Source organism: Calidris pugnax, unplaced genomic scaffold, assembly GCF_001431845.1.
Source record: "Calidris pugnax isolate Ruff unplaced genomic scaffold, ASM143184v1 scaffold18, whole genome shotgun sequence".
In the NCBI taxonomy this organism is placed as follows: Eukaryota; Metazoa; Chordata; class Aves; order Charadriiformes; family Scolopacidae; genus Calidris; species Calidris pugnax.
In genome coordinates, this window is record NW_015090812.1 from 13247940 (window position 1) to 13270809 (window position 22870).

A 22870-nucleotide genomic window follows, 5' to 3' on the forward strand; every position below is an offset into this window, starting at 1 on the left:
AGGGAGTTCAAAAAGGGTCAGAACATGTGCAGTTCAGCTAGGTTACTTCAGAGTGGTGTTTCTGTTCTTCTGTCTTATCATATCCATGTCAGCACTGCAGGCTGTGTGGAATGAATTTTAAGCCGCTAAGCTCAGGCAGACGTGATTCAATTGAGCAGGTTGATGGCTATAAAACAAACAGTGCACTGCTGTAATCTGTGGTCAGAAAAGCCCGAGTATTTTGACTTCTATGTAGATCCATCTTCATTCGTATCCCAGGAATGGGTTATGTTGGTTTGACTTGAATTCGGCCAAAATCAGTGGAATTTGCTTCTCGCAGATGAAGCCAATATGTTAGGCTACCAAAGGTTTTTTAAGCAAAAATTCCTAGAATGTCCTGTTTCATTAACAAAGGAAAGATAGTTTCTTTTTTTCACTCAGGTTGAGGAATTAGTTCACCAAGGTCAGTGGATCTATTCGTACAGACGCACATGTAATCTAGCTCCGCATATGAAAATGACGTGTGTTTGTAAGCTTATGCATGTAAATAATACATCTATATCTTCCTATAGTAGACACTTGATAAATGGTATTTATCTATTGCTCACAGGAGGAAATTTATCATAATTATTGCAAAATCTAGCTTTATTTGGCTATTAATTCCTCGTACCTGCAACTAGTTCCAATCCATTAGTCTTCTGTGCAGGTTATTGCATAGGTTCCAGGTGCCAGAAAGACAAAATTCCTACTTATACCATTTTTCATGTCCAGTACTTTCTGATGTCCAAACCAGAAATAGGCCTCTGTGTGTTGGCTGTGAAAGAAGCATGATCATCCAGGGTCATCCAGGGATCATCCAGGCTTTTGTTTATTACCATAAAAATTCTTCAAATGTTATATTTTGAAGTAGTTACTTTTTATTTTTTAATATATGTCTAATTGTCTTTCTTTTGCTCAATTCTATCCAATTATGCTTGTCATATTTAGAGATAAGTAAGAACTGGTATTTTAAAAGTGCTTTAATTAAATTTTTTCACTTTTACATACTTTTCTAAGATCAGAGTACAGATTAGGTTTGGTTCTCTGTGTAATCCAGTGTCTGGTCTCCTATAGTGGATAATATATTTTAGAACTTACAGCAAAAACCTAGTATAAACAGTGATGAAATACTATCAATCCATTTTTTTGCTTATTCTTACCAGCTAATGTTTTAAGAGATCTCACATTATAGCTCCACCTACTGTAGCTGTGTGTCTTGTCATTCTTGGTATCACAGCAGAATCTTCAAATCTGAACCTGATACCTGTACAGACTTTCAAATTCTTATTTTTAGCCTTCAAAAGAGAGTTAATCTGATTTTCAGAAGTGTGGCATGAAGGAGATTTTACTGACTTTATCAAGGGTATAATTTCACAACTGAAATGTATATATTGTGGCTGTGTATGTGTTTACACAATGTATTTATATTTTTTATTATCATCGAAGGAGAGTGGTACTGTTCAGGGGCAGATTTTGCTTCCTCTGCAGTGGGTGCAGCCCAGTTGTCAGTAGCTCTCTATGTTATATGAAGAGATGAGAAAGGCCCATTGTCCCATTTTTCCCTTTGCAAGGTTGCTTTCAGAAGTCCATCTTGCCACTCATGTGGGTACTGCACGTTTAACTGTTCAGTCCTCACACAGTCATGAAACAATTGCGGTTGGGAGGGACTTCAGGAGATCTTTGGTCCAGATCCAGCCTCAGTTGTTCAGGTTGAATTAGAAAACTGCTAAAAAGACTGCTCAAAACAGGCTCAGCTCTGAACTCAGCCCTGGTTGCTTGGGCTGAAAAAGCTTTCCTTATACGAAGTTGGTACAAATGAATGCAAAAGCAATACATGTGTTTTCTTCTCCCCCCACATATTTCTCACCAAGAAAAGTAATGCAGAGATTCCTCCTAAAAGCAATTATTCTCCTACAAATTCCCTTCCCTTACAGCTTAGTGTCTTGCGTAATAAAATGACAGGATGCCCACAAGTCTTTAACTCAAGAGTTCCCCCAAAACAATCAGTTCCTAGATGAAGAGCAGTGAGGGAGCCAAAAGCAAGTCTAAAGAAAGGTTTGGTTTCAGTATTTGTAAGTGGGCAAAATAGGCTTTTGATGATACAATGTGCAACAGAGATGCCAGCATGTTTGAACAAGTGGCAAACCATGGCCTTTTGACTGCTGAAACTGAAAACTATGCAATATTTCACAGTGATGGGGAAACAAGTATCGTATGCTCTGTTGTCATAGTTACTTTGTCTTCAAAGTACAATTTTTTGCTTTTTTTGCCTTTTTTTTTTTTCTTGGAAGGACTTTTCCAGCTACTGTGATACAGCATTATTATTTCTGTGGGCTGCTTTTGGGGTTCTGTACCTAAATTAGAATTAAAGTGTCTATTAAGAAACTGCTACGTGCAGTTATTCCCTTGTCCAGCAAGGATATATATACAGACAGAGCTAAGTGCCTACATAAAACTTGTCTAACGCGCTGGAACTTAGGGCCGTGTCTGCTTGCATGTCACCAAAGGACCCTCTGTATGTAAATACAAGCTTTTGTTTTTCATAGGTCAAACCAACGCTTCAGTCATACAAAGAATCAGAGCATAAAAACCTCTCATTTCATAAGGCAGTCATTTATGGGCTAAGGCACGTCTATGAGTTTTTTGATCCAAGAATGATGTTGCTAGTACAATACAGGATACTCCAGGGTAGCTACTTAGGCAAGAATTAGCTTCCAGCTGTGCTGTAAATACTATTCTGGACTGGATTGTGCGCTCCCGCTTGCATAGGTTGCAGCCGAAGTTGATTTACATGTTAGGATTGGCATGAGGCATGTCTCTTAGCTCTTAATCTGTTTGTTTTCACAAAAAATAAATCGAAGTTACATTTTTTTAAGCAGACTGAAGAAGTTCATGTTATGTCAGCTACCAAAATGTGCAAGAAGCTTTTTCAAGTACAGAAGAAGAAAGTCTGCCTGCAGAGGCATGGAACCTGAGGGTCAGGTCACATGCAGAGCCCCTGTCCTCTGTCTGGTGCAAAGGCCAGGGAGAGAAGCAAGTTGTGTTTTCACCCAAGGAACTTGTGCAGTACAGTGGAAACCTAGATAAGGGGAACAAAATGATCACAATGTTATAATGAAGTGTTTCTCAACTGGTTAGTTATTACCTATAAGAATCATAAAAGGTAATCAGCAGGGTCATGAGATATCGACACTACTATTTTGCAGCAATGGAAATCATGTTTAACCTACACCATGTACATACCTCCACTTAAAAAAAGTATTTCCTGTCAGTTCTTGAAGCACAGAAATAAATTATAAAAGCTTATTTTTGGTATTTGTATCACATACACTTTTTGTATTAATCTCAAGATACAACTGTAAAAATGTTTTGCTTTGAATCAGGACTGATGAGGTCAAAAACTGCCAAGCACTGTTCTGGTGTTGAGAACCACATTATAGTTCATAATGTCCATCCTGATTTTGAGACAGCAGCAGCAGCAGTGATAACTTGATTGCCCTTAGCAGTTGGAATTATGTCTGTAATACACATTGTTATTAACAGATTCTGATCAGAGCCTTTAAAAGACTCCTCTTTTCTAGATTGTTAAGACCTCCTCTGTATTAGGATTTGAGTGACATTTCTGATTAATGTGGCACAGCCATAGGGACACATCTGGTATGAACTGGTATCCCCAATGTTACAAAAATTGTGAGCATTTTGATGCTGTCTCAAACCAAAGGCTCCCCAAAATGAGAGACTGGGCTTGATTATTCTCCATCAATAACCAGTTGCAGAGAGATACAGAAGATTTTAAGAATGGGATCAGAATCCATCTAATATAGCGTATTCTCCCATCTTCTCTTAACTACTGGTTCAGCCATTTCTTGTGGACCATCATACTAGTAGATAAGGATGTATGCCTTCTCCTTGAAAGGACATAGCTCTTCCTGTTTTCAAACATGATTTTATTTGAATTTGTCTGCATGATATAGGACGGTGCACGCTAATTTCTCAAATTAACTGTATACCACTTTTCAGATCATATTCTGCAAGCATCTTTGCATCTGGCTTACCTATGCTCTTCACATGCTTTGAAATCGATAGGAGAAAGGCACCTAGTATCTTTAATACCTGTGATTCTGTTTCACAATAGGAGAACTATAAAAAACTATTCACTATCTTCCTCGGTGTTACCTATATGAATGACACAACAAGAATAAGATAACACAGTCCTTTCCTTCAAGTGGCATGCAGTCTCACCTCAGCAGAATCCAGACTACAAAGGGAAAGAGGGCAGTGGGAGGGTGGACCACCAGCTCATGCCTATGCCACTGTTAAGTTTGATGAATTTGCTATGTCTTTGTGTTTCTTCTTTTTTCTCTTCCCATTTCTATTTTTTCAGTTACATATATGCTGTTTGCAAGACCCCGATGGGATTTGTGAGAACAAAAGGGAATAAAAACAAAGAAAGGGAGAAACCAGCAAAGGCAAAAAAGATTCCAGAAGTAGGATGGGGTGATGAAAAGACAACTAGTATAGTACAGTAAAGGGGTAACCATAGCCCTCAGAAGTCAGTAAGATGGGTAGCGGGGCTAGAGGTGACAGGCAAAGGTGAACAACACCAAGCCCAACATGCTGGAAGATAGAGCTAGACTGACAGTCACAAGTGTTGAACATGAGCTAAATGGTGGTTCATGATGATAAGGTGAATTTGAAAAATTAAGTGGAACAGGGACTTCTCACATTCACCCCCCCACCATCTTTATTTGCAATCACCTTTCACAGACTTGTCTGATACGGTTACCCAGTTTCACTACAGATTTGAAAATAAACTAGGGGGTTTTTGTTTAGTCTCTAACATCATCATTATTCAACCTATTACATGAAGTAGTTTAATTTCGTTCTTATCTGTTTTGACAGCTGAATCTTATCTTCCTGGTGATCACATTGTGCAAAATGGTGAAGCACTCAAACACTTTGAAACCAGACTCTAGCAGGTTGGAAAACATTAAGTAAGTGCTTTGTGTTCAAGTATGAGAACTATGATTATTTTCTGATTGCTGAACTGATTGAAAGCTACTCTCCATTAGGAGCACATGCCATTGTCTCCCAGCAACTGCAGATGTCAATTAGAAGCAAACAGAGCCAATCCTGCTTTCGTCACATTGTTGCTGTAATGTCACAAACGTCGGTCAAAATTAGATAATTTCAGCCTGGAACTAGTGCCAAGAAACTGTTTCACGGAAATGCCACAGCACTGTAGTAATTTCATTTGCATTTAAAATGCAGTTCAAAAATGATGTTCCTGTTTGCATGGCTGATATGATTATATTAAGTTTGTTTTGTTAAATGACTTTTTGATTTAGGGATTCTGAGCAGTTTCTACTCGTAATCCTGTTCTCTCAGGAGAATTGACTCTATTATTATTGTTAACTTGAAGATTATCTGCTGTTTTCATGCTAATTTAACAAATATTTACTTCATCATGGTGCTGTACTGTAGTATCCCTTTTGCAGAGTAATGGAAGTGTTACATAATTGACAAGGCTTGGGCAGCTCTTCTTTAGATAGTCTTTTACTATGTTCTGTATGCTTTATGGTGTATTGAAGGTTTTTGTTATCAACACAGAAGGGATGGTGCAACTTTCTAACACTGAGGGTTGGATGTGAAAGGGTCTTACAGATTTGCTTTGAATGTTGAAAATGGCAAAGGGAGATTTTCAGTAAGGCTAACATTGTGAACTAGATGTTCTAGATAGGTCAGTATCAGCTTCATTGCATGTTGCATGATGAGAGAGAGAGCTAATCTTTAGCATCTCTCTCTTTTCTTCCTTTTCCTCTTTCTGTCTTCTCATCCACACCAGTAATTACCGTGTTTGTGATGGCTACTATAATACGGACTTACCTGGGTAAGATAGAACCCTACATTAACAAATTTCTAGCATGATTTTTAACTTTACAAACTCGGTCAATATTGTGGATTTCCCTTAATTTTAATTAACTAGTTTTGAGATACCTGATTTGCTAAAGAATTTTTAACTATTATATGCCTTTATAATTTTAAATTGCTTGCCTCTGCATTTTGAATTTCCTAATTTTGACTAATTTTTATAGACAATTAAAAATGCTCTTATTAATTTCTGTTTCAATTCTGTCTAATAATTTTGTTTCTCTTTTCTGCTTATAATGCTTTCTAGCTATGAAGATAATAAGCCATTTATCAAGTAAGATCATTAGTTAGATGTGGAATTCACTGACTAAATTCCCTTTCCCTTTCATTCTGTGCCGTTCTCTACAACTCCTTTTCCTTAACCTATTCATGATGGAATTTTTTTTAGACTATTCTGTAGAGCAATATCCATTTTTTTTGTCACATTTCAGCAGGGTTTCTTCATGCAGAAGTTAGATCATCTAGCTTCAGTTTAGCTGAGTTTATCGGAGCATTAAAGATTTGGGCTCTAGGCTTTTAATCTGCTGTTTAACCTTTGTGCATTTGTGTTACATTATTTGGTGTCATATGGCAGCACCACTGTTTAAAATCTATGGTGTGATTAGTGGCTAAGCCAGATTTATCAATCTCCTTTGTAAAAGCAGATAAAGCAATGGAGTAGCTGGGGCTTGTGCTATACTTCTGTATTTCAAAGTAGTTTTGATATCCTGTACAGTTCTTGAGAAAGAAAAAGGTCATATCTACTCTTGCTGTTTTCACTGAAGACTAAGAGTACCAAATGGAATTGTTCTTTCTTTAATAGATAAAAGGTTAAACCCAAGGAATTTTTACATTTGAATACGAACCTAGTAAAAGTCAACTGCAGGAATTGAAATGTTAATATTGGATTTGGCGACATGCATTCTCATAAGTGATGTTACTAAAATTAATTTTCTTTTACAGATCCTGGGTCCTGGGTGCATTTGCTCTCCTGTGTCTCTTGGGCCTAACATGGTCATTTGGCCTGCTGTTTATCAATGAGGGGACTGTTGTGATGACCTATCTCTTCACAGTATTTAATGCTTTCCAAGGAATGTTTATTTTCATCTTTCATTGTGCCCTTCAAAAGAAAGTAAGTTGCTGAAAACACAGATGCGTGTTCTCTAACTCCTTAAAAATACCATATATATTTCTTAAAAATTCAAGAAAAAAATAGCGATGTCAAGAACTGGAGTATTTTTAAGTAGTTTAAGGAGAGGACTAAGATTCAAAAGCAATTCTTGCATGTGTGCCTGTGGGAGTCATGTAACTGCTCTGTGACCTGGGCAGGTTTAAAATGGATGCAGCATTTCCAGCCTGGGCTTGAAAAGCTATGAGGATTTGGGAAGAAAATTACTATAGCAAATGTACTGTTTAACATTGGTAATGTGGTACGTATTAGTCTGGACTTATAGCCAAAAGTCCTTTTTGTGCACATGAAAGAAATTGTGCCTCTGCTGCAGCACTGCAAAGAAAGGGTCATTTACAATACCAGCCCATCTCAGCCTGGAAACTCTCTCTGTCAGATCAAGGCAGAGGACATCTCCTGAGATCCCATTAAGCTGCCGCATAAAGCAACGGGTGATAGGCAGGGATTGTACTGTGAGTGCTTGCTCATTACAAAATTAGGTGAGATCTAAAAACTAATTTTATTATGAACTTTGTCACACCTTAGAAAGAAGTAGTCATTAATGCTAGACAACTCCTAACAGGGAGAGTTCTCCAAAGATGCCAGCATGATGACTTTCTTTCAAGTGTTTGGCTCCCTTAGCAATCCAACAGCTTTGTGCTCACTAGAAAAAGTGGAATCCTCTGGCAAGAGCCTTCCCTCATGAGTGGGATGTGCCAAATTAGTTGTGCCCCTTCATCCGATGGAAGCAGGGGTCACAGAATGATATGGGGTTGGAAGGGACCTCTGGAGATCTTCTAGTACAACCCTACTTCCAGAGCAGGTTCACCTAGAGCAGGTGGCACAGGATCTTGTGCAAGCGGGTTTTGAGTGTCTCCAGAGACGAAGAGTGCACCACCTCTCTGGGCAGCCTGTTCCAGTGCTCTGCCACCCTCAAAGTAAAGAAGTTCCTCCTTGTGTTTAGATGGAACTTCCTATCTGATCCAAAAGGAGCAGATCTGCTGGGGAGAGAGAAGGTTTGCATGGGACTGGGGAGCGAACAGGAGAGAAGAAAGTGAAGGGTGGAGCCAGGTGGGATTCTCTTTGGGTTCCCTGCACTCCTTCTCTTCCTCCACTCCCTGAGAGTGGAGGTTGCTTCCAAGGATGCCTCAGAGGTGCTTTAGTGAAGGACAAAAGAAAAAAAGCTCGTTGCCTATGCTAGAAGATCATAGCAAATGAAAGTAAATTAGCGTTGAGAGGAAGGGTGAATGCCAAAAAATCCCACCCAAAAAAAGGTAACATAAAATGCAATACATCCTGCATTTACAAATACCCAATTTGCAATATTTAGATTCTAAATATTTTTACCAGTTTTAGGCTGGAGACCTAGCAATTGTTAACTCCCATTATAATTAGCTCACCAGAGACATAATTAACTGATATTTATAAAATGGTTTTTGACCATTGGATAAATCATTGCTGTGTAAGTACAAAAAGCACATTCTTATGTGTTCTCAACTGTACCAGCTCTAACAGTATCAGTGTCTCTAAATTTGGTGTAGACAATGGCATTCAGCCACGTTTTAGAAAAAGATCTGGTAGACAGAAAGAATTTTATCCAGATGAACACGGCACTCCTCTCATTTGGAGAGAACAAAAGCACACTTAGAGAGGAGATTGAGCCTAAGAAGACAGGGGAGAAAATGCAGGCATTCTCAAAATGCAAATAATTTCTAGATTAGGGTTTCATATAATGTTGCTCTTTCTGCCACTTGTATTGGACTTGAAAATCAAAACCAGATTCCTCTTTTATTTCTTTTTACAGCTGTGCATTGTTTCTATATTAAGTGGAGTCAGCAAAAAGCAGTATTAAAATACCAGTCAAGTGTGAAGAAGCATAACCTAGAGCAATAAGATTTATACCTGAAAGAATGTTAAAGCTGCCATTTAAGATTTTTAAGTTTCAATGCCTTTGACTGGATAGCATCCCATCCTCTGTCTGCATAGCTAATGTAGTCTTTTTATTCTGTTATTACTAGTTGGTCACTAAATTGACCAGAGAAATAGAATTGTGAAAGTGAAAACTATTATGTTTCCAGTTCTGACAGGATGATAGTGCTGTTGCTTCCATCAGTTTCCAACAAGCTATAATTTAGAAATAATGACAGTGGAATGCGCAGTACTGACAGATAATGTACATTCACTGCAATATAGGCATTAGGCAAAACCAGCCCTGGAGGGTGGTATTTGGGTAAAAATACAGTTTTGATTGCTGTTGTCTCTACTCTGTAGTGGTTTGGAGCATTTAATATCCATTAGTGTTCAGGAATGTATTTTCTTAGGTGTTATACCACCTAGTGATGATATATGTACACTTATGTTTTTCAGACTACAGAGTTAAAGATTAGAATTCTATGTCCCTGCATTTCTGTTTTCATTTTTTAATGTGTCTTTTGTGCTGATATAGATAGGGAATAATTTAAAATATGTACCATATACTTCTATAAAAATGAGTTATTGTCCCTAGCTTGAAGTTAAGGCACCAGCTATTCAAATTTTCTTCAACCTTGGAATTTATACAAACTCTGCAGTATGTATTCAATGAGTAAAAATCCTTGTAATATTGAAAACAGCACATGGTATATGTAAATCAACATTATTAACTTTTTGCATTTTCCCCTCCCTCCTTTTTGCATACCCATAACTTTCTGTCCAATATATTCATAGGTCAAGCAGAATTTCCAGATTAGCTGAAATGCCACTTTTCCCAGAAATTTAAGAGACTCATTGATGTAGAAGTGACGCTTAGATTCCCAAGTATATGGTGGAAGATTTACAAATTTAGACTTAGCATCTTTAAAGATGTTATCCACTGTGTCCTTTCACTGCTGCTGTCATGTTGCCGTGATGTGTATGCACTCTTCTGTTAGCTGAAAGTAGTAATCAGTGTAGCAGTCACCAAATATGAGAGAATTAACTGCTCAGTGAATTAATCCTGATAACTTTACGTTAACACACATAAATTACAAAACTGAAGTTTCCAGTAGCTCACTGGAAACAGGTGGTGAATAAATGCAGGCCAGATATTGGAATCATTAGTTAGCTCTGTTGCTGTGTCAGACAAAAATGTCATACACATAGGGGTATTCAGATTTCTAGGTTCAGCAAAGGCAGTAAGGAGGACTTTTTATTTTTTGGTCCTAAAAGTGAAAGATGCTTCATTTCGCATCCTTTATGGTTCAAAATTTAACTTTGAAACACTGATGGTACCTCCATCAGTACAGCTGGCACTCTGCCTGGAGCGGGGCAGGGGCCTGTGTGAGCTTTGTACAATCCCAAGCAGATGTGACTTTATATGAAAATGCCTTTATAGTCATTGCAGGTTTTGCACACACCCTTGGAAGGGATAACTTAATGGGCAGTACCTGGCAGTGCAAAGGCTAGTTACCTCAGCCCTTCTTGTGTGCTCAGATGGGAAGGTAGGCTTTCTCTGGTTTCTGCATCAAAAGCTCACATAAAAAGGGCTATTTTCAACCAGCATTCGGTTCAGGCAAACTTAACTATATTCATCTACAATATGAAGATGAAATTAAAGTAATACCATAAATAGCTCAGTAATGATTATTCAGTCACATCTAAATGAAATGCATGTATAGCTTGGAAATAATTTGCTTCAAAATTCCTGAATGCTAACACTAAGTAGGGAAAAATATCTGATTTTGCTAATAGCCAACAATTCAATAGACAAGAATTATCTATTTGCTTGGAAAGTGTGTGAGTAGTTTCAATACAAAGTTCTTGTCTTTTTGCCAGCAGAGATACTTGACGCTACTTTTTTGCTAAGTAATTTTTTCCCCCCTAGGTACGTAAGGAATATGGCAAATGCTTCCGACATTCCTACTGCTGTGGTGGGCTACCAACTGAGAGTCCCCACAGTTCAGTGAAGGCATCGACAACAAGAACTAGTGCTCGCTATTCCTCTGGCACTCAGGTAACAAAGATTTTGACAGCATCTTTTAATTAACCTTATTTTTAAAAAGCCTACTGAGATGATGTGTTCCTAGCAGAAGCACTAATTGTCTTCTCAGATTTATCATTTAGATGGCAAATACATACTTCTGCATAATAGAATTTATCCTGTTTAAGCATTTCCTTTTACTTTGGTCTAATGCAAACACCTTATTTTGTCTTGTAATTAGGGGCTGGTTTATAGGAAGGTTTATACATACCACCACGTTTCATCTAAATGAAATTTAATAAATTAGGGTTTTAATAACAAATATTCTACATAATAGCACATAAGTCGGAAAAAATATTTTTGTAACTTACTGGTGTCTCACTGCTTTATGTTAACAGAGTCGTATAAGGAGAATGTGGAATGACACTGTGAGAAAACAGTCTGAATCATCTTTTATCTCAGGTGACATCAACAGCACTTCAACACTTAATCAAGGTCAGTCACTGGGAACATTTCCGTTTTAGAAGCCTTAAATTTTATACAGATTTTATAACATTTAACACAAGAATTGAAAAGAATGTTTGAAAAAAAAATTCTGGAACAAATATTCTCTAAAAGCAGAGTTTTAAAGTCATCCACCAGCACTTTTTAAAACCATGTTCCCTCAACTGGCCCCCTGCTGTAAAAGTTGAATTCCTTCATTTGTGGGAATGTACTTAAATAAGTTTCATCAATAATTTAACTTAAAAGCAAGATCATAATTTTAAATCTTTCCTAACCTTTATAGGTTAAATCTGAAACAGAAATATGAGTGCAGTAACATTTTAATGCATACTTGACTATGATTTTTAGGTGCAGAAATTTTCCCAGTGAAATCTAATTGATATCATTTCTATGCAAAAGATGTCTGTAAAGCATTTATCTTTTCTGTTTCAAAGAGCATCATATCTGTCACATGCGATAGAATCCAGATTTGCAGGCACAGAGGAGGCAAAACTCCAAATTTTTCAGCTCAAATAGACTTTGAAATCTGGAACCTCATTCTCATGTCCAGTTAGAAGGCAGGGGTATTCACCAAGACAGAACGTCCCTTTCTTTCTCCCCTTCCCCTTTGTGTTTTTTAAGGCAGTTTGAGCTAGCAATGGAGGGAAGACTGTGCAAATCAAGTTCAGAGCCTGCTCTTCTGCCCGCGTCTCTAGAAGAACACGTAGCCCTGATCAAATTGTGACCAGGTCCTGCTTAACTCAGAAAGTTTCAAACAGAAAATTCACCACTGTCAGGGCTGCTGTAAAGCCCTCATCAACCATAACTAGCAAATGTTCCTCCCTTGTTTTTTTTCAAGATGTGGTAGTAGGCACATCTACTTAACTCACATTTATTTTGGAAGTAAAAAGTGTGGTGTTTTGCAAAAGAAAAGATTGCAGAAAGCAAGATTCTAGATAAGACCTGTGTGTCTAAGTGCTCCCCCCATCTGAATCTTGAATGTTCCTCTGGCAAAATCAAAATTAAGTAACTTCTCCTAAGTAGAAAATGTATGTTTTTCATGCTCAAGAAAGAAGTACATTCCCTTCCAGTGTCTTCTTAAAATCTTGTAAATACACTCTAGATAAAAGTCTGGGATTTCACCCTGATCGGATGTCTCTGACTCCTGAGGTTTGCTCTAACTGTGCTGCACCCTCAGTTAATTCGGAGTTGGAAGCTTCTCCCTGTTTCGATCTCCAGTCTCAAGTCACCAGAGATGTCTGGCATGATTAGAAAAATTTATATCATCGTTATTCTATTATAATGTTGTCATTATCTCAGTTACACATACGTATCTGGGTAGTTGGATAATTAATGGCAAGTGCCATTTTTCCTTTAAAATAAAAATCAAGCTGTTAAAGGTGGCAAAAAATTTTGGATTGAAAAAAGATTCTCTTAGCTGTAAATTGCAGGTAATAATTCTAAACAAGTACATGTAGTACACAAAAAAAACCCCCAAGCAAAATATATTTGAGTTAGTATTTCTAGTAATAAGTACATGACAACTGAAAAAACCTATGATAAAATCTTCTTAGTTGTTCACTGATACAAACTTTCAAATAAGATTAACAGAATCAGGCAATAATTCTTTGAGTCTTAGAATTTTCCTCTCATTTCTGCTACCAAGTATCTATTGTAGTAGTAAAACATTAGTATTTGGCATATATATTGTCTTTACCAAATAAAAATCCCCATACTATGAAAACATGGCTAGCTTTTTAGTTGTCCTTGGGTCTGCAGTACACTGATCTTGATATACTGCTGTGCAATGCAATAGAGAAGAAAGTGGAATTTTACCTTAATGAAATGCTTAACGTTAGTTTTAAATCACAGCATTTTGTATGGGGTTTTTTTATCATTATTCCAATCCATTTTCCTTCTAGGAGCTAGAAATCAGAAATTAATTGACTTTTTAATAATTTCTCAAAATATGCTGGTTTTTTTTTCTAATGATTCCGAGAGTTGTTTAAATGGTGTTGCATTAACATGTACAATGGATTTAAAAAAACTTTTCGTGTAGTATTTTGCTTCATCTTACATTGTTTGTAAACTGAGTTTTTAAAGAAAATTTGTCATTCAAGGAGTTCTTTCTTAAAACCTGGCAGATAGATTCGCAGCATGAATGTCCTGGGAGAAAATGTGAATGCTCTGATTTCTTAGAGCAAATATTTTGCTTTCCCCTCAGCATGCATACTTTTGCATATACTAAGATATGCTTCTTGCAGTTTGTCATCCACTGTCTGTTTGGAAACAGCAATTCCCTTCCATTATCTGTGTGTTTTTAATAAAGTGAATAACAGCTCTGATCCTGTCATAAGAGATTTTTCAATACCTTTCAATTTTAGAAATTCAGTTCTCTCAATTCTGGACAGAAGTGTTCCATATGATCATTTTTAAAGTTATAATAGCCTTATGTAGTACCTTGATCTCTACACATTTAATTGCTATTCTTGTGTACCAGTGATTTTGTATACATTAGTAAATGTCACTCTCACCAGATGTTTACTTTGGGGATTTGTACAGCACCTGTGAATTACTGGAATCTAACCGTATTTTCCTACTCCCATTTCAAATGCATAGCTCAAATACATTCAGAAATTTTCAGCTGAATTACATTTGACAAGTCCTACATGATTCATGATGAATAAAAAATATTCTTTATTGAAACTGTCAGCCTAAAATTAAAGAACTGACATTTTTTTCTGTTTCTTTTGCTTTAGGAATGACTGGCAATTACCTACTAACAAACCCTCTTCTTCGACCACACGGCACTAACAACCCCTATAACACATTGCTCGCTGAAACAGTTGTATGTAATGCCCCTTCAGCTCCTGTGTTTAACTCACCAGGTGTGCTTATACTTCCTGAATAAAACCGCTTTTCTTGGCTCGCTCCAAATGCCTTCTTTTCCCTAGATAGAAACTCGAGTTGCGATACCCGAGCCGTACGTTCTGAATTTCTGTCAGTTTGAGAAATACAGTATTGCCAATGTCAGCTTGTAAAACTGCACTATATTATAGTAATGCCTTTGCCAGAACAGTATTTACCAATAATTATCCATGTTTTTAACACAGGTGGCATAAATCTTAATATACTATTACAGGACTGACACCACATGGTCCGAGAGCCCATCTTCAAGATATATATCACTTAGAGGTATCATGTCTATGCAATATAAGGTTGACTCTAAAGCTTGCTGAGAAAAACCTGCTTATGGAACGGATTAGATACTAAAGCAGCGCAAGGCATCTTGACACCTTTGGATACCCTGGTGCAGAAAATCGTATCCAGCGTCAAATAGATCTAAACTATAGTATAGTGCAGCTTTATGGTAGATCATTTTCCTGTAGGAAAATCTTGAGCTTAACAGTTAGAACAGTTTAGTTCTGCAGGAATAAAGGGTGTCATCACTTACCTAACATTTTGTTGTTACATTATCTAGTTGCTTTTTTTAACTACAGTGCAATTCATCAGTAAATATCTAGCAGTTACTGTTTGATGAGTCATAAGATCACTTTAGTATAACTGGAATGATAAATCTTTGATAAAGAGCTCATAAAACCTTGTTTCCAGTTTTTATTTCAAATTTCCTTTTTAACTGAACTGTAGTTTCTATTTTCATTCTCTTGTTTTCTTACTTTCCTTATGCTTTCCTCTAGCAACCTACAGAGAGACAAGTATGGGAGTAAAACTTAACTTTGCCTATCAAATGTAAATTTTTTCAGCATGATTTTTAATGGGCACAATTAAAACATAACTAGCGGTCATGAAGTAGACTCAGCGGGCAAGTGGTTCACAATTTGCAAATGAAATGTTTCCACTTTCAAAAAGTACTTGCATACTGCTTTTTGGGAAACAACATGAGGTCTGTAGCAAACCCTATTGGTAACAGAAGTTATGCAATGCTGAAATAATTTGCTGTTTAAAACCAAAGCAGTGTCAAGCAGAAATGCTCAACAAGTTACGTATATTTTTACATTCCCACAGTAATCTTGCTACAGGCTATGGAAAGATTTCAAATGAATTACCTGATCATGGGCAACAAAATTTGCCTCATCAAACCAATTTGGATATATTCTAGCATTCTTAACTCTGCAGTATATCATAGAAAACTCATTTTGGATTATCAGATATATTTTGGTATCTGTGTAGCAGAAGAAAAGAGAATTAAAATTATAGAATTAAATCACTTTCATGAGGGAAATGAATCCCAGCATGTGGTCCATGTGTTGTCTACTTTTATAAATGCCATATGTTCTGTGCAGCTAAATCCATTGCAAGAAAAATCTTGGAACACATATGAAATTGCAAAACTACAAAGTTGTTTAATCAAAGCTTAAAGAGACCTTTCAAACAGCCCTCATCACTGTTTAAATTAGTACACATGGAGAGGAGTTAACAATAACGCAAATACAAAATGATTTGCAAATTACTCAGAATTTATTTGGAAATTATTACTCTATTTTTTAAAGTTGAAGACAAAAATCTTTTCATGAGAAAATGCAATTACTTTTTAATTGAAAACAATATTTTCCAGAGAAGATTGAATTTTCTAGGATAAGCTGCAGCTTTAATTATGAAAAAAACCCAACCAAATGAGAAAATGTATAATCTTTTCCAAAACAACTTTTTTCTTATACTCCTCCAAGCCTTGCATATAATGCAGCAGCCTCACAGTGGTCAGTCTCATTTCAGTAAAGTCACTCCATTCTTTCTTTACTTCCAGACATATCTGTAGATAAAGTGATTTTCTAGGAATGCTCTAACCATCTGACTTTCCATGGTTCAGACTGTTTAATTTCTTTCAAAGTTTTTTTTTTTATTTCTTTTTCCTTTGCTTGGGAAGCACTGTGCTGTCATAGTTTACATGTCTTTGTGTCTATAGGAAAACCTTTTCTTTACCGTGTTACCAAAAAAAAAAAAAAAAAAAGCCAAAGCCAACCCTTGCATATAATGCAGCAGCCTCACAGTGGTCAGTCTCATTTCAGTAAAGTCACTCCATTCTTTCTTTACTTCCAGACATATCTGTAGATAAAGTGATTTTCTAGGAATGCTCTAACCATCTGACTTTCCATGGTTCAGACTGTTTAATTTCTTTCAAAGTTTTTTTTTTTATTTCTTTTTCCTTTGCTTGGGAAGCACTGTGCTGTCATAGTTTACATGTCTTTGTGTCTATAGGAAAACCTTTTCTTTACCGTGTTACCAAAAAAAAAAAAAAAAAGCCAAAGCCAAACCCATAAAGACCTCCTTAATCATCGTAAGACTTCATTCCCCCCCGCCTTAAACTTCTTTTCATGTTTCCAGCAGACTTACCCGATCTGTCATTCCTCCAGCAGCTATGAGGTATCAGCCATGGCTGATTTCCTCTTCCCATTCCACAACTAATATTTATTCTTTGGTTTAATTTCTGTGACCCATACTTACAGAAATTCCTAACATTTCTGCATTTGACTTCCATGCCCATGGTAACTGTGGGCCTAACTCTTAATTAACTATTCTGGTTCATTCAGCGCTGTCACTGTGACTGATGCAGACTGCAGGCAAACTTTGACCTTTAGAAGCCTGGGGCCGTTGTTGGCAGACAGAATATTAGTGCAAAAAAATTACATTAAGTGGGAAAAGAAAAGCTGTTATTGCTTAGTAATCTAATTTGCTGAACCCTTGCTCTGACTAAGTTGCTGAGAAGCTCAGTAATTCTTCATCATGTTACAATAAATCATTTTACTTTCTTTTATATATCAGCTACTCTTAGGCCAGATAGCCTGAGCAGACAGACATGATGTGAGTTGTCCAAAGTGAGTCATTCCACCTGCTGTCTATCGTGTTGTTGGATGGTGCTTGTGGGCCCTGGTCCCTGTAGTGTGAAAGATGGCTGTCCTTGTTTAACATAAATTCTTTGTATTTATCCATTTTTTTCATTCTTTTCTTTACTTCATCTCAAAAAAAAAAAAAAAAAGAAAAAATGTTAGAAATGTTGTTAAAGTAGTTGCTTGCCAGTTATGTGGGTTTATGTTGTACATTTACCTTCAGTTATGTCTGTGATCTAATTCCTTTTTAATTTAGTGTCGTTTAGGACAAATTCTGTTAATTTTGTTTTTCTAAATCATGGTGGTGTACTTCAAAACATAGCTGTTTCCAAATGAATTGCTTTGCATTACATATGCAAGGGCATGGAGTGAACAGTTCCTTGTGGAAAAGTCACAGAATTGACACTAAATTAAGAAATTAAAATGCCACTATTCCCCACAGGAAATACACGTTACTATTTTTAAAATGCATCTTTCCTATAAGGTGTGCAACTGTTTACATTTGGGAATGTTCAATAACCTAACTTTTCTCAAGTCTTACCTCCAAGTACAACTTTGTCCTGAACTACATTAAAGAATTTTGTTAAAAAAAAAATAATTCAGTGATAAAAAGCACATCAGGCAATAACCAGAGCTGTCCTTTTCCCTTTCAGGACATTCACTGAACAATGCCAGGGATACAAGTGCCATGGATACTCTACCGCTAAATGGTAATTTCAACAACAGCTACTCACTGCGCAACGGAGACTATAACGACAGTGTGCAAGTTGTAGACTGTGGACTAAGCCTGAATGATACAGCTTTTGAGAAAATGATCATTTCAGAATTAGTGCACAACAACCTGCGGGGCAGCAGCAAGAACCACAACCTGGAGCGCACGCTACCAGCCAAAGCTGTGATCGGCGGGAGCAGTAGCGAAGATGACGCCATCGTGGCAGATGCCTCATCTTTGATGCACAGTGACACCCCCGGGCTGGAGCTCCACCACAAAGAGCTCGAGGCCCCACTCATTCCTCAGCGGACTCACTCCCTTCTGTACCAGCCCCAGAAGAAAGTGAAGACCGAAGGAACCGACAGCTACGTCTCACAGCTGACAGCCGAGGCTGACGACCACCTCCAGTCCCCCAACAGAGACTCTCTTTACACGAGCATGCCCAACCTCAGAGACTCTCCATATCCAGAGAGCAGCCCTGACGTTGAAGAAGATCTCTCTCCCTCCAGGAGGAGCGAAAATGAGGACATTTACTACAAGAGCATGCCAAACCTGGGAGCTGGCCATCAGCTTCAGATGTACTATCAAATCAGCAGGGGTAATAGCGACGGCTATATAATTCCCATTAACAAGGAAGGATGTATTCCAGAAGGGGATGTTAGAGAAGGACAAATGCAACTAGTGACAAGCCTTTAATAGTGTAGCAAAGAAATATTAAAGGCCACGTACAAGTATTAAAAAGACTTAATTGGCCCCAAGCAGGCTCCCTCAAATCTGCTTGAAGAGACAATTCTGTTGACCCTGTGGTTCTCCGGTAACGGGGATGACTGGACCTCGCAGTTCTGTGAATTTTTATAAAACAAAAACTTTGTATATACACAGAGTATACTAAAATGAATTATTTGTTACAAAGAAAAGAAATACCAACAAGGTATTTTAAGATATCTTCTGCTGCTGAATTTAAGAAAATTGTGAAAAAAAAGAGAAATAAACACTTTCCAGCCATTTTACTGCAGCAGTTTGTGAACTAAATTTGTAAATATGGCTGCACCATTTTTTTTCCTAGGCCTACATTGTATTATATACAAGGCGTAGGCTCTAAAATCCTGTGGGACAAATTTACTGTACCTTACTATTCCTGACAAGACTTGCAAAAGCAGGAGAGATATTCTGCATCAGTTTGCAGTTCACTGCAAATCTTTTCCATTAGGGCAAAGATTGAATACTTGTCTAACCACTAGCAATCAAGCCACAGGCCTTATTTCATATATTTCCTCAACTGTACAATGAACCGTTCTCATGAAAAAATGGCTAAAGAAATTATATTTTGTTCTATTGCTAGGGTAAAATAAATACATTTGTGTCCAACTGAAATATAATTGTCATTAAAAAATAATTTTAAAGAGTTTGAAGAAAATATTGTGAAAAGCTCTTGGTTGCACATATGTTATAAGCTGTTTTTCTTACACTCTGTTCATAGTACAGTAGTATGTTTAAAATGCAAGTTCTGCCCGTTTTCACTTATTTTTCACTGTAAACAGTGTTCTGCTTTGACAAGTTAGTTTTTATTCTTACGTTTTGAATTTTTATTGCCAAAAACCATAATTTGGGGAGAAAGTTGTTTTAGAAGCCAATTATGCCAAGCCTTGCACAAATTTGGTATAGCTAACAAAGATTGTAACTCAATTCCCTGTTCATTCTTTAATCAGGGTTGGGTGGTAAGGGGTGAAGGGGACACTGGACACTTCTCACAAGCTTTCTCGTGAATAAAAGGTGCCTGTCCTATAAAAAAAATAAATAAAACATAACTATTACTCTTCCATATTCCTTCTGCCTATATTTAGTAATTAATTTATTTTATGATAAAAATCTAATGAAATGTAAATGGTTTCAAAAAAATTCTGCTTTTTTTCCTCCCTTTGTGTAAACCTGTTAATAATGAGCCCATCACTAATATCCAGTGTAAAGTTTAACACCTGTTTGACAGTAAATAAATGTGAATTTTTTTCCAAATAGGTAAAATGTGCATTATTATGTACGAAGCATAATTGGCATCAGCAGTCCTTCGACCCAGCTGTATCCTGCTTAGAATGGCTTCTTTACATTTCATGAATACAATAGAAGCTGTCTATATAGCTCTACAGAAAAAAAGGGTCATCTTTACTATTCAGTACTCTAGTCACAACTGAATAGGATCAAACTCAGACATAGCAGGGTCATTAGGAAAATGTACTGTAATTTCATATATTTGCATAACTTTTAAGTAGGCATCTCTACTGAATTTAAAAATAAGGTGGTAAACACCACTATCATATTCTCAGCAACAGTAATTAGCAGTTAATTATTAGTGATGAAGATACATTGTTGCAGTGGGGAAAACATGAATAAGCAGCGTTTGGATAGCACTCCGAGTGCTGTCCAAATAATTAATCCATCACAGTACTGTTTTGAGTTAGATAAATAAGCATGACTGTCCCATTTTTATCAGACCAGAGAACAGCACAAGGCAGCTGATGCCCAAGATGTTATCTACAAATCAGTGGCAAAATTAGAAGTCTGAAGTCTTTGTTGTCTTCATTCTCAAAGCTCTTTTGTCCCTCTCAACCAGGGCCTCTTAAAGGTGACACCAAAGACTTCAGTTGTCACAACTTCCAAAATTGTGTTCTTCCGAAAACCTCTAAAATTAATGCCTCGTCATCACCGAGGCCACAGTTTCATGTGTGGCCACTGTGACTGTATGTACGAGAACAGCAAAGTTCCATTTGAAAGCTGTATCAATTCCATTACCTTCTACAGCACTGGAATATATAAAGTCCATTTGGAAAATAAATAGATGCATTTTGAAAAAGTTTGTATTTCAGAAGAATATTTTGGGCAAGACTTCCTGTTACTGAGACAATTCAAAATCTGTTAAAAAAGTAATAATCCAGGTTGAGCTGGAAATGTGGGGTTCAGGTAACTTCAATATATCTGAATCAGGACTGTGACACCGTAGCAATTGTTCTTGAAGAAAAAAGGCATCTTCGCCATCGACCCTACTGTTAACTCTTGCCAGTATGTTCCTTAACACTTAAAAGTTATTATGTTTACAGTAGAGTCACTGGAACATTTAAAATTTAATCAGAAACTGTTTACTTCTTTGTAGTAGACATGCTTTAAGAATCTAAAGTCTCTATGAAATAAGAATTTGTTCTGATTCAGGGTACACAGCAGACTCTTTGGAATAAAAATGATTCCCTTGGTCTGTCTGGCAACTTAAAAGCATACTTGCTGCCTTCTACCTAGGAAATCATGTCTTAAGGATTTAAACGTTGTGGTGCTCAAGTAATTACAGTACACATGACCTAATAACATCACCAACTTTCAGCAGAATCTTCAACCCTAGTTCAAGCAAGTACTCCTTTGTGTCTAACTAAAGGTGGCAAAACTACATGCTGGAAAAAGGTTTGTAGCATTGTGATCTTAAATATATATTAAATTGCAAATGTAACAATAATTCATAAAACAAGAAAATGTAGCTGATGAACCTAAGATGAACCAGCTGAACCTAAGTATCATAAGGGAATTCTTTTGTTAGCTTCTTTGTAATGTAGATGTTGCTTTTTAGTGAGCCTGTTTTTTTTAATGTTATGCTAGTGAGTGTCCTGTGTTTAGCTAGCAGCTAGCAGGCGATACCTTGCCAAATTTCTGTTGGTGTAACTTCTCAGTGTAGTAGGTTACAATATAATTATATAGCCGACAGCTTATTGTAATTTCTTTATGTTCTCTCTCACGTTCCTGCTATCTTGTCTTGGGATCAGAAGGACAGAAGAATTCAGAGGAAGAGTTCGAGAATAGCGAAATAATGACAGCAGAATTAATGGAAACAAGCGTTTCTTCAGGGTCATCAGTTAACCAGTTCCTATGATGGTGCCAAGGATATGCTGCTATTTTAGGCACTGTCTTTCAGAAGAGCTGTAATTCTTATGGCTAGTAATCTCCTGTTAGTATCAGTGTTAACCCTACTGGCTCAGTTCAATTCTTCCTTGTAACTTCAGTCCAGTTATATTAATTCCTACAAAAGATTAAATGGGATGTGCATATAGTGAACTGTTGTATAATGGTGCTATGCATTGTTTAATATAAACTACATCTCAATTCTACATAAGTGAACCATAACATGAAGAAATGCAACACTGGTAATACCTTTATAGTTAAAATTAACCTTTATCTGTGAATTCTACAATACACCTTTGCTTCTTTTAAATTGGAAATGAAGTTACTAATAAAGTTTACATATATTCACTTATGTAGGCAATAAAAGGTGTTTCAAATTGACATAAGTTATGGATAAAATATGTGTCATATTTTATGTCCTAATTTTTAAGGAATTTTTTTTCTGAACTACTCAGACGTTGAGAACAACAACAAAAAATAAACAGTCCCTGTGTACTGTTGCTATCCCACTTTGCCTCAAAACTATCAAAACTCGTCTTCTAGACTTGATTATATGACAACATATGCTAGTGTAAAGTTTTATCCCTGAATAAAGTTATTTTTTAAATCAAAAAAAGCTACAGGTAAACAATTATATACACAAACATCTTCACTGGGGTTTTAACTCACTAATTCTAGAGAATGATAAATGATAGGACACAGCAAAAATTCTTCTGTTCCACCTCAGCTGTAGCCCTGCAAAGACCTCAGGGAGGTCGCAGTAAAGCACACCTTAGATTCTGTGTAAGTAGCTGGTGACAGTCACCCTCCACATTTATGAAGAGCGTTGCTACCATTTCAGTAAGCAAGGGTCTTGCTGT

At 36.8% G+C, this 22870-nt stretch overlaps 1 protein-coding gene across 17 annotated transcripts in view; it reads left to right on the forward strand.

Annotated features, from left to right (window-relative positions):
• ADGRL2 (adhesion G protein-coupled receptor L2) overlaps nucleotides 1-22391 on the forward strand; it is a 182980-nt gene extending 160589 nt beyond the window's left edge. For 3 of the 17 annotated variants that reach the window (XM_014939216.1, XM_014939221.1, XM_014939217.1), the window contains 9 exons: nucleotides 4921-5012; nucleotides 5864-5908; nucleotides 6197-6223; nucleotides 6892-7060; nucleotides 10938-11066; nucleotides 11432-11528; nucleotides 14276-14404; nucleotides 15215-15232; nucleotides 18016-22391. In XM_014939216.1, coding sequence (XP_014794702.1) covers nucleotides 4921-5012; nucleotides 5864-5908; nucleotides 6197-6223; nucleotides 6892-7060; nucleotides 10938-11066; nucleotides 11432-11528; nucleotides 14276-14404; nucleotides 15215-15232; nucleotides 18016-18770 — 1461 coding nt within the window. In that variant the 3' untranslated portion in view covers nucleotides 18771-22391. Of the gene's footprint in view, nucleotides 1-4920; nucleotides 5013-5863; nucleotides 5909-6196; nucleotides 6224-6891; nucleotides 7061-10937; nucleotides 11067-11431; nucleotides 11529-14275; nucleotides 14405-15214; nucleotides 15267-17297; nucleotides 17351-18015 lie in introns of all 17 variants that reach the window. The other 14 variants (XM_014939222.1, XM_014939233.1, XM_014939226.1 and 11 more) reach the window with 11 other exon arrangements.
• Nucleotides 22392-22870: the final 479 nt, after the last annotated feature.